Source organism: Electrona antarctica (genome assembly GCF_951216825.1).
Source record: "Electrona antarctica genome assembly, chromosome: 16".
NCBI lineage: Eukaryota > Metazoa > Chordata > Actinopteri > Myctophiformes > Myctophidae > Electrona > Electrona antarctica.
Genome location: NC_136797.1, coordinates 9,673,857 through 9,687,371, shown reverse-complemented (window position 1 = coordinate 9,687,371; position 13,515 = coordinate 9,673,857). Strand labels below are relative to the sequence as shown.

At 41.8% G+C, this 13,515-nt stretch overlaps 1 protein-coding gene across 2 annotated transcripts in view; it reads left to right on the top strand.

Annotated features, from left to right (window-relative positions):
- Positions 1-239: 239 nt before the first annotated feature.
- Positions 240-13,515, top strand: part of fcho2 (FCH and mu domain containing endocytic adaptor 2) — a 111,035-nt gene continuing 97,759 nt past the window's right edge. For both annotated transcript variants that reach the window (XM_079525195.1, XM_079525194.1), the window contains exon 1: positions 240-443. In XM_079525195.1, the coding sequence (XP_079381321.1) occupies positions 411-443 (33 nt within the window). In that variant the 5' untranslated portion in view covers positions 240-410. The remainder of the gene's footprint in view (positions 444-13,515) is intronic.

Genomic DNA, 13,515 nt, shown 5'->3' with positions numbered 1-13,515 from the left:
CTCGGGCCTCTGACAGTCTCTTTGAAAATAGTCAATCTATAAGCCGTATCTCTGCTCCTCCGCCAGGGCGCTGTGAGCTTGTAGATCGGCTATTTTATTTCTCCTGAACGGTTACAAGAGAGAGGTGGAGCCTGAGAGTGAGCCTCCATGGTGGAAGGGAGGGGAGGGAGGGAGAAGAAAAGGGAGAGAGAGAGAGAGAGAGGAGGGGGGGTGCATGGGGCATAGGAGGAGGAGGAGGAAAAAAAACTCGGGGAAAAGGCGGAGTGGACAGAACACAAACCGGGGGGAGGATAGGAGGACGGCGGCAGGCAGTGGGAGCAATAATAGTACTCCTCCTTTAAAACAAAACAAAAAAATAACAACACCACGACTCTTAACACAAGAAGAGGAATAACAACTTAAACTGCACCATGATAACGCCGTTCTTCCTGGAGAATTTCTGGGTATGTTGTTTGCTGGTTCTTTTCCTAATGTGTTTAATTAATGTTGTGATTGTGGATAGAAAGAGAAACCTCTCTCCCGGTGGCACTTTTCTTATGTATTGTGATTTGTCTGTCTGTCTGTCTCTCTACTGCTGTGTGTGTGTGTGTGTGTGTGTGTGTGTGTGTGTGTGTGTGTGTGTGTGTGTGTGTGTGTGTGTGTGTGTGTGTGTGTGTGTGTGTGTGTGTGTCTCCTCCCTGTTCCCTTCTCTTTACATGTCAGCCAGGAATTGCAACTATTCAACCCCGGGTTCAATTATTGACTCAGCTGGTTCTTTTTATTTGTTTATGTTTGTTTGTTAATTGTTCTCTTTTTACGGTATTTCAGACGTATTTTAATTTAAGTCACACAAGTGTCGCTGCCTGCTGGCTGATGTTTTTTTCACCCCTAGCAGACAGTGTGTGTGTGTGTGTGTGTGTGTGTGTGTGTGACTGTGTGTGTGTGTTAGTCCCCCCCCACCCCACTGGAGGGTTGGGGAGGGGAGGGGGGCTTCTTTTTTTTTTGGTAGCATTCGAACATGAGAGCTGGCTGCGGCCTCCTCATTGGCTGACACGCGCCGTCTTGGAATGTTTATGGTCGGCTCCGCGCTTCCCATTGGTTCTCGTCGGCCGTCAATCAAGGCCCGTGTGGTTGCGTCACGTAACAAAGTTTCAGTGAGAGGCCAGATGTTGTAATAATAAACTTTTTTTTAGAGAAGTTAATTGTCCCGATTTAATTGTTTGATTTGTTTTGAACCGAGACGTTGTTGTTTAACGTCAAAAATAAAGTCATGTTTAATGTAACGGTTGGCTTATAGAACATGTCATAATAATGTCTGCTAGTGCTATGAATGTGCTAACAGTGTTTACAATGTTTCAGTCTCTCGCCAGGGCAGCTTTCATGTTGTTTCTTCCTGGGTTATTATGTTACAACTTGACGTGGCTACATTGTAGCAGGTTCAATTGTTACACACACACTGTCTGGTTCCATTCACATATAGGGCAGCCAGCTATAGTAGCTACGTGTGTGTGTGTGTGTGCGTCTTATTTTAGCCTAAGATTTAGTCTCGTAGAATGTAGATAATAGATTCTTATTTTTGATCGATTCTGACATTTTCAATCTTGATAAAAATACATCTACGAGAGGCTATATCATTAATAGTAAATCCTGAAAAATGCATATATTATACTCTAATGGTAAACTGTATTCTGAGTCTTGACTGCTAGTTACAATAATCCAGTCTGTCTGCCAGGCACCTGCCTGTCTGTCTGTCTGTCTGCCTGCCTGTTTGTCTGTCTGTATATCTGTCTTTCAATCTGATGACTGTCTGTCTGTCTCTGTCTGCCTGTCTGTCTGTATATCTGTCTTTCAATCTATGACTGTCTGTCTGTCTCTGTCTCTGTCTGCCTGTCTGTCTGTATATCTGTCTTTCAATCTTATGACTGTCTGTCTGCCTGTCTCTCTATCTGTCTAACCTTTGTAACTCTGATACAATACAATATGTAACCAAATGGGCCCATGTTGGTTACATTTGTATAAGCTTGCCATTTATTACTGATGGGTAAATACACTGAGGATGCGGCTGTGTGTTACTGTGTGTGCTGTGCTGCTGCCCTGGAAGCCTGTTGTGTACTATATGCACTGAAATAGTGTCTGGCTGTGGATCGGGATGCACGATAATTATAGGCCTCCCGATACTTATCGACTCGATATCAGGAGTTGTGACATCGTCCCGATAAATCCGATAGATAAATAGATAGATACTTTGTCCTTTTGGAAATTTGTTTTGTGCCAAGCAGTCATCAGGATACAGAAAACATACAAACAAACAGATCACACATTACATTGACAATAAAGAAACAATGCCAACAGAAAGGCCACCAGTCATAGTTCCAAGAGGCATCACATCACACTTTATGCACGGAACTGAGACGCGGCCTGCCATGTACATCATTAATAACTCAATAACTAATATATTGTATATATATTCTTTATTTTATATGTTTTCATGTGCTTGCAGTTGTGCTAAATGATTAGTTGTATCTGCTGACAAAGAAAGCACCCAGAGGTTTTTGGATCTCTTTAAAGAGTGTCATAGGTATGGTATACTGTATTTGCTTAAGTCAAAGCCATGTTAAATGTACCGCGCTGCTCACTAGTATGTCTTTTTTTATGTGCATATTTAATCGGTTGTTAGTATTGGTATCGGTCTCGATGTAGCAGAGTGGCTCAGAGCCTCAGCCTGAGCGCCTCAAAAGTCTAATATCTCCCCCGGTCCATAGGGATATCCCCTTTGGTCTAGTCTAGTGCTTAAGATGTTGAGACCTGAGTTCGAATCCCGGGCGTTACAATGGTGCTGTGACCCGGGTCGGGTTACCCTGTGGGAGGAGGTCAATAGGGGGGTGAGTGTAGCAGAGTGGCTCAGAGCCTCAGCCTGATCAGCACCTCAAAAGTCTAATATGTGTACTGTGTAAAACTGGAGAAGATTAGACTCCTTAAATGGTTCTTCCGACAAGTTTGGGAGGATATGGGGTCCATTCTTTCAATTCATTCAGAATTTGAATCCGTCTCTGCTTGAGGATGTGTGAGGTCTGCTGGACTTTTGATTTAAAAGTAGCCTACCGGTATACTGTGATTGGATTGCTGTGATGTAATGCGGATTATGGATGTCGTGTACTTATGATTGTTTATAGGATGTTGTGTACTGTTTTGTCTGTTTTTCAACTTTTATTGATCCTGTATTTAAGGTTTGTTTGTCTTGTTTTCTGTTGTCCTTTTTCTTTGGGGTGAAAATTCAATGTGTTTATTCTTGTACGTTATACTTGTGGGGTTTGTTAAGAGAAGCTGTTAATGCCACCATTTATTTTTCAACTCCAGTATTTCAAAAAAAAAGTCTAATATCTCGATGTTGGACTTTCACGCGGGAGACCCGAGTTCGAATCCTGCGCGTTACATTGAGAAGCAGGAAGTTATCTATCGGTTTCATAAAATCAATACCGTGCATCCCTACCTCATATTCTAGGAGGTAACTGCACACTCAAACCAAGTCCGGTCAAACTGTACAGATAGTGATACTGTAATCTATGTGGATGTGAACGTGGTCATCTTTTTTTGTCTCTTGTTTTTAGTTTTTTTACTCCGAGACCCCGCCGTCCCTATTCTTGTGAGGGGGATATTTGTTGAAAATATCAGATCTACAAGGCAGCTCACAATTGTGAGTGTTGTGAACAGCTTGTAGATCTGCCATTTCGCCGAAGATGGTGCAAAAGCGAACACAGGAGAGGGCCTAGTAATGCAAGTGGGAGCTGTCATACAAGTCCAGGTGCCAAAAGATAGCCGATCTACAAGCTCTACAAGCTATATTTGACAATGTTACCCTACAATAGGGATGCTGGGACTGGGGTTCAAGTGGTTAAATGTTAAAAAGTATTAATGTACATTATTTTCAATATGCCGTAATAGAAACGGATATAAACAGATACGTTTTACTCGTGAAATACTTTCTCTTAGAGTCTAGACGAGGGAAAGATTCACAGCAGGTATTTATTTACATACCATAATATGACATAAATAATATAATAATAATAATAATATTGACCTACTTACTCCCGCGGGGGGAGGGATTCTGTTTCAGCTCAACCGAGCTGATCGCTGCCCACAAGGGTTGCAGAGCAGAGCAGTTGTAGGTTATAGGTCGGTGTCTTGCTCAAGGACACTTTGACGACCGGTCATAATCGACGCATTGCTGGCGGCCAGGCCTGGAATCGTACACGGGACATGTTAATGTAAGGTGCAGAGTAAAGTAACAATGTAACCTGAAGTAAGAAATTAGGTGAGTGAGCTTAGCAGCAGATCTGTAGTGTACATCATATGCAATGGACGTTGGCTTACAATTTACAATTTAGGCATTTAGCAGACGCTCTTAATCCAGAGCGATTTACAATAAGCAAGAACAAAAAGCATGGCAATACATCAAAGTAGTTATCATTAAACATGCGTAAGCTAAGAACGTAACAGTGGAATATCTATATAATGAAACTATACATATAAACTATACATACTATACTATACATATACTATAAAGTGCTATGACTACATAAAAATGCAATTCTAGTGCTGTCTACGTAACATGCTATAAGTCTGTATAAAATGCTATCTAAGTCTACATAAAGTGCTATCTAAGGTGCAAGGACATTTTAAATCTCACAACAACACGGCGTAACTACGACTTGCGGACTGGCTATTTTCGTCCAATCCGCTGTGTTTGCCAAAGCATACGGTCAAGTAACATTGGAAGTGTATATTGTTTTAATTTACGTCCACTGCCATTTTTCTTTTACGAGGAATATGGCGGTTTCTTTTCATCGTTAACTTGATGCAAGAGAGGAGAGGCAAATAAAAAGGGACGCACCCAATGATCCCTCAATCTGCCCTTTGTGCCTCTGTGATGAGCCACAAGAGCAGCCAGTGACAGCCACATCAGCTGTGCTTTTAACATGCAGGACACACACACACACACACACACACACACACACACACACACACACACACACACACACACACACACACACACACACACACACACACACGCACACAGAGACTCATGCACACACACACACACACACACACACAGACACACGCACACGCAACCGCTTTGATTCACACATTCTCAGCTGAGTACAAATGGGCAGACAAAACGCTAAATGCACACAGTGATTCTCTATACATGTTAGTGTGGTGTGGTTATTATAATTATTTCAATCCTAAAGTCCTATTTTGTTCAAACAATTGGCCGATTTCGTTCCTTCTTTTAATTACCTACCTACCTACCTACCGGGTGCATTTATTTCCATCATGTCTCTTGTGCCATAAAGACTACCACCATGACAGCCTTCTCCCCATGCAAAGTGACAGCCAAGAGTGTTCAGGATGGTGTTCTGGTCGGCATTTCCAGTCACAAAACAAAACATGTATACATGGATTCAAGTTCTCAGTCGCCACGACTGATTTCAGAGTCCTTTGGATTCCATAGAAGTCAGCATCATGTCTTCTATAGAAGTGTGTCCTGCACTGAAAATAGACTAGATCTACAAGCTTACAACACGAAAATAGGCTATCTACAAGCTTACAACACAAAAATAGACTATCTACAAGCTTAGAAACACGTTTCACAAAATGACATATTAGGACTTGGCCTAGCAACTTTGTTCTGTCGTGAAATGTTATTTAGCTTTAATCCATGTGTATAATATGAAGTATATAGCTGCAGTGCCACGCCACCTGATGTTAGAAGTTGAGAACCACTGGTTCTCATTCTCCAAAATGTTTTGGCTCAGGGCAGCTCTGTAAATAGCGTTTCCACTTTCCATCGTACATTGTTACTTTATATAACTTTACACTTGTCATATTTCAATACGAACTATGTATGGCGTGCCCTATGTAGTGAGTAAGTAAGACTTACGTTTTTTGAGCGGTGCCTCCGCTCCATTACGGACCTATGTCTGTCTCTGTCTGTATGTCCGAGCATGGAAAACTGCAGCACCTAAAGTGGCACAGAGTACACTACAGTACGAGCCCTGGGCCATTCCTGGGGCTCTGGACCCGCCCCCCTGGGCACGTACCTGGGAGTCTGGATGTTCCCGGGGGACCCCCCGGGGACCCCCACATGGTAACTCTGTCATTCCAAGACCGTTTCGGACGTGGGGTGGCTCGCTGGAACCGGGCCGGCACCCTGTTGCGCGTTTCTGGGGGTCTGGATGTTCCGGGGACCCCCGTACAGTACACTACAATACAGTACAGAGCACATTAGAGTACAGTAACTATAACAATAAATGTATAGTTGCACCGGTCAGTTCACACAGGCGTGATTTTACTAAATATAGAGTGTCCAAGTGGTTAAACTGATCACGGCACCCTAGGGTGCCACGGCAGACACTTTAAGAAACCAGTGGAGTGGCACTGCTGAGTAAAATGTTAGTCGGGAGTCCTGTTGTTTTAAGAAACCAGTGGAGTGGCACTGCTGAGTAAAATGTTAGTCGGGAGTCCTGTTGTTTTAAGAAACCAGTGGAGTGGCACTGCTGAGTAAAATGTTAGTCGGGAGTCCTGTTGTTTTAAGAAACCAGTGGAGTGGCACTGCTGAGTAAAATGTTAGTCAGGAGTCCTGTTGTTTTAAGAAACCAGTGGAGTGGCACTGCTGAGTAAAATGTTAGTCAGGAGTCCTGTTGTTTTAAGAAACCAGTGGAGTGGCACTGCTGAGTAAAATGTTAGTCGGGAGTCCTGTTGTTTTAAGAAACCAGTGGAGTGGCACTGCTGAGTAAAATGTTAGTCGTGAGTCCTGTTGTTTTAAGAAACCAGTGGAGTGGCACTGCCGAGTAAAATGTTAGTCGGGAGTCCTGTTGTTTTAAGAAACCAGTGGAGTGGCACTGCTGAGTAAAATGTTAGTCGGGAGTCCTGTTGTTTTAAGAAACCAGTGGAGTGGCACTGCTGAGTAAAATGTTAGTCGGGAGTCCTGTTGTTTTAAGAAACCAGTGGAGTGGCACTGCTGAGTAAAATGTTAGTCGTGAGTCCTGTTGTTTTAAGAAACCAGTGGAGTGGCACTGCTGTGTAAAATGTTAGTCGGGAGTCCTGTTGTTTTAAGAAACCAGTGGAGTGGCACTGCTGAGTAAAATGTTAGTCGGGAGTCCTGTTGTTTTAAGAAACCAGTGGAGTGGCACTGCTGAGTAAAATGTTAGTCGGGAGTCCTGTTGTTTTAAGAAACCAGTGGAGTGGCACTGCTGTGTAAAATGTTAGTCGGGAGTCCTGTTGTTTTAAGAAACCAGTGGAGTGGCACTGCTGTGTAAAATGTTAGTCGGGAGTCCTGTTGTTTTAAGCATACTGTATCATTTCTCTGTAGTCTTTTAGATCAGTGCACATGGTTTTCAACCTTTGTCATGTCAAGGCCCACTACTCAATTGGCATTTGAGTCACGGATCACCATTCAATTAGATCTAGCCTCTCAGACCCAAGACTAAAGAATATGTTGTTGTCGTTGGATAGATTTTGTCCACAATTCCATGCTGTATTGATGTTGGTACCATAGGAGAGATAACAGGGAAACGTTGATCAAAAATCAAAGTAACAATTCTTCTACGTTCTCTAATTGTGTAGACTTCTTGTAAATTAATTAATGCAGATGTTTAACAATAATTTAACTCTTGAGAGCGTAACATGAAACCCAATCGACCCGTGCCCGGCGTGCCGGTCCATTTGGTTTCATGTTACGCTCTCGAGAGTTAAAGATCTATAAGGGGTCCATTTGGGTCTGACTTACTCGACCCTTGCGAGCCAGCTCGCGAGCTAAGATCATCTGGCAAGGCCCTTCTTTCAATAAAATCAGGCTGCAAAAAAACTATAGGCGATAGATTGCGGGCATTCGCAATCCATGCACCGTCACTCTGGAACGCTCTGCCCCTGGAGATCAGGCTTGCCGAGTCTGTGCCCCGTTTTAAATCACTCCTAAAGACTCATTTTCACAAAGCTTAAACCCCTTACCCATGTGATTTGTGATTTTTTAAATTGTTATCTTCTGTTGTTGCTGCTCTTCTGCATTATTGACAAATTTTATTGTATTGTGTCTTTGTGTGTCTATAGATCCATGCTATGTTTCTATATATTGTTTTCTTTTAAGCCCTTCTTAAAAGATGCTATACAAATAAAGCTTTATTATTATTACATTTGGTTACCAACTCTCCATTTAGCTGGGGACCACATGGCACCCCCTCAAGGACCACTGGTGGTCCCCGGACCACTGGTTGAAAGCCACTGTTTTAAATACACTCTTTGCTTTATTGGTTGCAGTCTTGAATCGGGAGTCGGGACTAGCATTTGGACAGAATCTCCCCTCAGCTGAATAAACAAGTAGTTTCTAAGAATGAACCGTCAGACATGAAGGCGGTATAGTTTGTCTGCCAGCTTAAGGTTGCATCACTCGATGCGCCACTTCCCCTTATTTGACAACTGATTATACACATGATCCACTGGCCATGGTGAATCACTGTAATTCATACACATCCACTAGCCATGGTGAATCACTGTAATTCAAACACAATGATGTTTTGTTCTCCTGAAGTCTTTGCTTCTCAAAGTGGGGCCCAGGGAGGGATCCCCAGGGACCCTTGAGGGGGTCCCCCAGGAAAAAAAAGTAGATCATATACTGTAGGCATCAAAATCAGATGTTTTCATCAGTCACATTCGAAAATGGACTACTCTACAACAAGCTCCCAACGCGTGTGACATGTTGTGAGCGTTTGCATCAGCTATAGTTTCAAAGAATTTGTGTAAAAAAACACAAATCTTCTCTCTGGCTTAATGACTTTTAAAGATCCAGATCCAAATATTGTACTTTTACTCCACTACAATTATTTTAAATACTTGAAATATTTTCAAAAGAGTCAAGTATTTTAACCCATTTAGACCTGAGGCCGATTCTAAAAAAACGATGTTTCTGTGTCCCTGACACAGGTCAGTAGTTCTCAACCTTTTTCATGTCAAAGCACGCCCAGAATTATCTGTATTTGGCCCCGGACGCCCATCTCAAAATATGTTGCTCCAGGGACATCCCAGAAACAAAGATATGAGTTAAAAAACGTTCACTGTGAAAATCACGATTTTTCAAAAATAGCAGATCTACTATGAGCTTGTAGATCTGCTATTTTTCCAACAGCTAAAGTTTTACAATAATGGTTAAAGTGGTTAAAAACTATATGGTGACACAGATGTGTCCCAGTGATGTAAATAGGTTTTCAATGTAATGAGTCCCGGGATGCAGGGGTGGTCTTTTAGATGAGTCCCAGGGACATTTGATTAGTCCCACTTCAGCAACGTTAAGAGTCAAATTTTGTTTTTTACAAATTGCAGCATTTAACTCCCATTTTATATGGTTATAATGTGGTTATATTCATGTAGAAAACAGAAGAATAAATGATTATTATAACTAAAGCTAGCAAAATCAACTAGAATAAAACAAATGCTCTACAAATTTCACATTATTTTGGCTATATGTATTTTTTTTTACTGTACATGCTGAGTACAGTAGTGCATCCCGTGGATGCAGAGGTTGTTGTTGTATTGCGTCTCTTAATCCATTGAGACCTGGAACGCATCCATGTCACGTTAGCGTTAGCGTTTTAAACATGATGTTATAATTTAGCTATTGAAAAATAGCAGATCTACAAGCTCATAGCGCGCCACCGAGTGGCGCGCTATGAACTTGTAGGTCTGCTATTTTTGAAAAATCGTTAAAATGTGCCTCAAATCTTTCCGAAAATTGTCATGATTTAGAAAACTTTTTTTTTTTAATTTCGACGTCAGGCCTATAAACTGTGTTTTGAGATGCAAAATGCACCCTATTTTAATCTCTGGTCAGTGACACAAACGTTGAAGCCAGGCCAGGCCTCCTAGTGCTGGACAACACAGTGCCCATGCAGGCCCAGTGTGTGACCATGTGACCAGCACTGCATGGTCACACTGGTGCCATGACCCGGATAATACGTTGAGCCCAGCTCTGAGGCAGGGGTGGACAACGTGCTCAAAACCACCAGTACTTGAGTCCCAAGTCCAGCGACTCCTCATGGTCGAATTAATCGAAAGAAAGATCGTCATCTAGATTCAGACCTATACGCAGATTCAAGAATCGTGCAGCACTAGTTGTCTGTCCAATTCCTTTTTTAGTTACTCTTATGTTTTTGATACAAGAGAGAGACTTTAAGAGTCGGGCTTTGATGTTGTCTGTTCAAAGCCACAGTATTTGGCCACCAGGTGCCACATTTTGAATGTAGTAATGTTCACCAACTACAGATTAAAGATAATAAATATTTTCATGGAAAGAAAAAGAGAATCGTGTGAGAATCGTGATCTCAATTCTTGTGCTGGAAAATTGAGATTCACATTTGAGCAAGACTCTATAGGCAACGGAATCTACACAACGGAACTATATCCTATATAAGTCCTTAACAGTCAATATTCCATTTCAAGCTTTTTTTCCCCACCATGTCAAAATTGTTCTTAAATGTGGTGGACTTATGAAATATTAATTTAAACATATTTAACAAAGGCACAACATGTTTTCGCATGGACCACCTGTAATTACGCCATGGATCGTGGACTGGGGGTGTGAATTGGATTTTGAATAGCTGTTAAAAATGTATTGATGCTGTATTAACCCATTCTGGGCGGGAACCGGGAACCCCTTTTGGTGTTAGCATTATGTTATACTTTAGCTATTGAAAAATAGCAGATCTACAAGCTCATAGGTCTGCTATTTTTGAAAAATCTTGAAAATTTGGCACAAATCTTGGAATATATATTCTTTCAGAGCGAACGTTTTTAACTCAAATCTTTGCTTGGGTCACTGGAACAACATCTTTTCAGATTGGGGTCGTTGAAAGTTGAAAGTGGTTAAAAGTGCCATGATGTGATCACTGAGCTTAATGGTTTATAATGAGTTGCCAGTGTAGCGCAACGAAAAGGGCCGATCTACAAGCTTGCAACGTGTTACTTTGCAACGCTTTGTGAGCTTATAGAGTGGCTATTTTCAATTAACATATGATCTGTATTTAGTAGGTTAGAGTTGTACAGCGCTAGACCGGCTGACATACTGATGTTTTAGTAGGTTGTGTGTCCTAACAAACAGAGATCAAATTTTCCCCCCTAGAATCTCTTGAGTAAATAAGCTGTCAGTGTCATACGCAAACAATGAAAGCCTGCAACAGTTTCCGTGTGTGTGTGTGTGTGTGTGTGTGTGATTGGTTTCACATCTGTCTGTGCAAGTACTGTATGCTAATACTGCGTACACACACACACTCATATTTAAGCTGTGTTAAAGTTGCATTGAGTGATATGTTTGATAGTTAAGTTGGTCTGTCTGTCTGTCCATCCACCACTATTGTCCTAATACAACATGACGTCAAAAAGTAAAGTACTGAATTGTCTGCCCTGGTGCTGCACGATTCTTGCTCAAGTGTGAATCTCACACAAGAATTGAGATCACGATTCTCATTCTTTCCATGAAAACATTTATTGTCTTTAGTCTGTGTAGTTGCTGCTTGCTGAACATTACTACTATTCAAAATGTGGCACCTGGAGCCAACTACTGGATCTGGATCTAAAACAGACAACATCAAAGTGCTTGACTTAAACCTCTCTTAACACCCTTGTCGCCATGACCCGCGGCGCCGTGGGTAATCATAATTACCCTTTGATAGCCGAACCCGCGGTGCCGCGGGTAATCGATTTATATCAAAATCCACCAGCAGAAGCCAAACGCATGCCTCTACTGCGCCCAGGTTGCTATATATGTCCCTCCAGGCACAAGGCGAAATGCGCGCGCACCCCATTAGAATCCACTCATTATGATTTCTTTCCTGCCTACTGCCTAAAAGTGTTAAAGTCTGTCTCTTGTAGCAGAATCATAAGAGTAAATGATACGTAGCTTGCGGAGTTAGTTTAGTCAGATATACTCGAGGGGGTTCATGCCGAGCTCAAGGGCGCATTCTATACTAAAGGGTTTAATATGCTACACACATTTATAGGGTGTATAAGTGTGTGCAAGTCCCACACGTCATTCACCAATGTGGCAGTTAGCTGACAAATTGGGCAGGCTACTTAAGCTCACTAGACTGCATGCTCTTTCTGCCTTCCTCTGCATAATGGTTCCTGGTTGTTATGTGATGTTTGCTCCCAGCACCACCGGTGGGCTCTGTTATTCATGTTCCCCATGTTTTTTTTTTATTGTATATCTATCTCCCTGCTCTTAATGTTTTATGATGGTGTTTAATCGCGCCGAGCATGGAAAAAAAATGCAGCAGAGCCGAACGCCAAGTTAAATATCATATGCACACGTGTATTCTCATTCTATAATAAATATTGGTTAAATCTATTCGTGAGTTGTCTGACTGAACTAAAGTGAATTGGACAGCCAAGTATAGTGCTGCACGATTCACATAGGTGTCTGAATCTAGATCTTGATCTTTTTTTCGATGAATTGTGCAGCACTAGTCTGCACTTTTCATGAACTCCAGAGGATGAACCATATTGATTTTGGTGACCGGTTGCCTTTCCTCCAGCACCTCTTGGCATAAAATCGAATGTGTAGATTCATTGCGGGAAGGAGTTTTTGTGAACACAGGCTTTCCTCTAGCTAGCACCTCTTCAGTGAATATACAAGGTGTCGAAACACCTTGACACCAGACCTTAGTCACGCTTTAACAACCCTTTGTACTTGCCTTTGTCGTGCGGCGAATTGCGAAAATAAAACCTCTACAAGCTCACAACACATTGCGTCTTCTTGATATGTTGTGAGTTAGTAGATCTGCTATTTTTGCTATGAAGAAATACAACATGACAACAACCAATTAAATTAAATACATTTAAACATCATGCCTCTTCTAGGCCTGTCCATACTCTACAAGCTTACAACGTCAGCTGTCCATTTTAATAGTTCTCATGTCTTGTTTTTGTCCTTTTTTCTCATTGTATGGATTTTGGCCAGGCGAGAAATGGATTTGGACAGGCGGCTGCCTGCCCTCGCCTTATTGTAGATACGCCTCTGGTTCCAATGTTCAATGCCAAAAACACAGTTAAATTGTTATTCTCAATGATTTGTCATACTGTGGATGTTGTAGCATGTCGAGGGGAAGGTGAGAGAGCCAACTTAATTAAATGTGCACTTTGAACTCCAGCATCGTACTTTATATTTTGAATTTAGCCAAAAACATCTCATAGATTTGAGGGTTTAAGAAGTGGTTAACAAAATGACTTTACGGCAAACTATTATGCACGTCCACTCTGAATGCCCAGGTACAGGACAAACAACAATTCAACATAAATAGACAAATGTAGTCTGCACACCGGTAGAGAAAGCGCAGCTATATGTTTTTATTTATTGTTGTCAACGAACGTTTCGATGCCAAGATTTCATTAGGAAGTTTGCCCAAATTCATAACCGTTTTTTAGCTGTGTCCCTCTCTGTCTGTCCGTACGTGCCTATGTCTGTCTGTTTAGAGAAGGGCCTTTTGACCC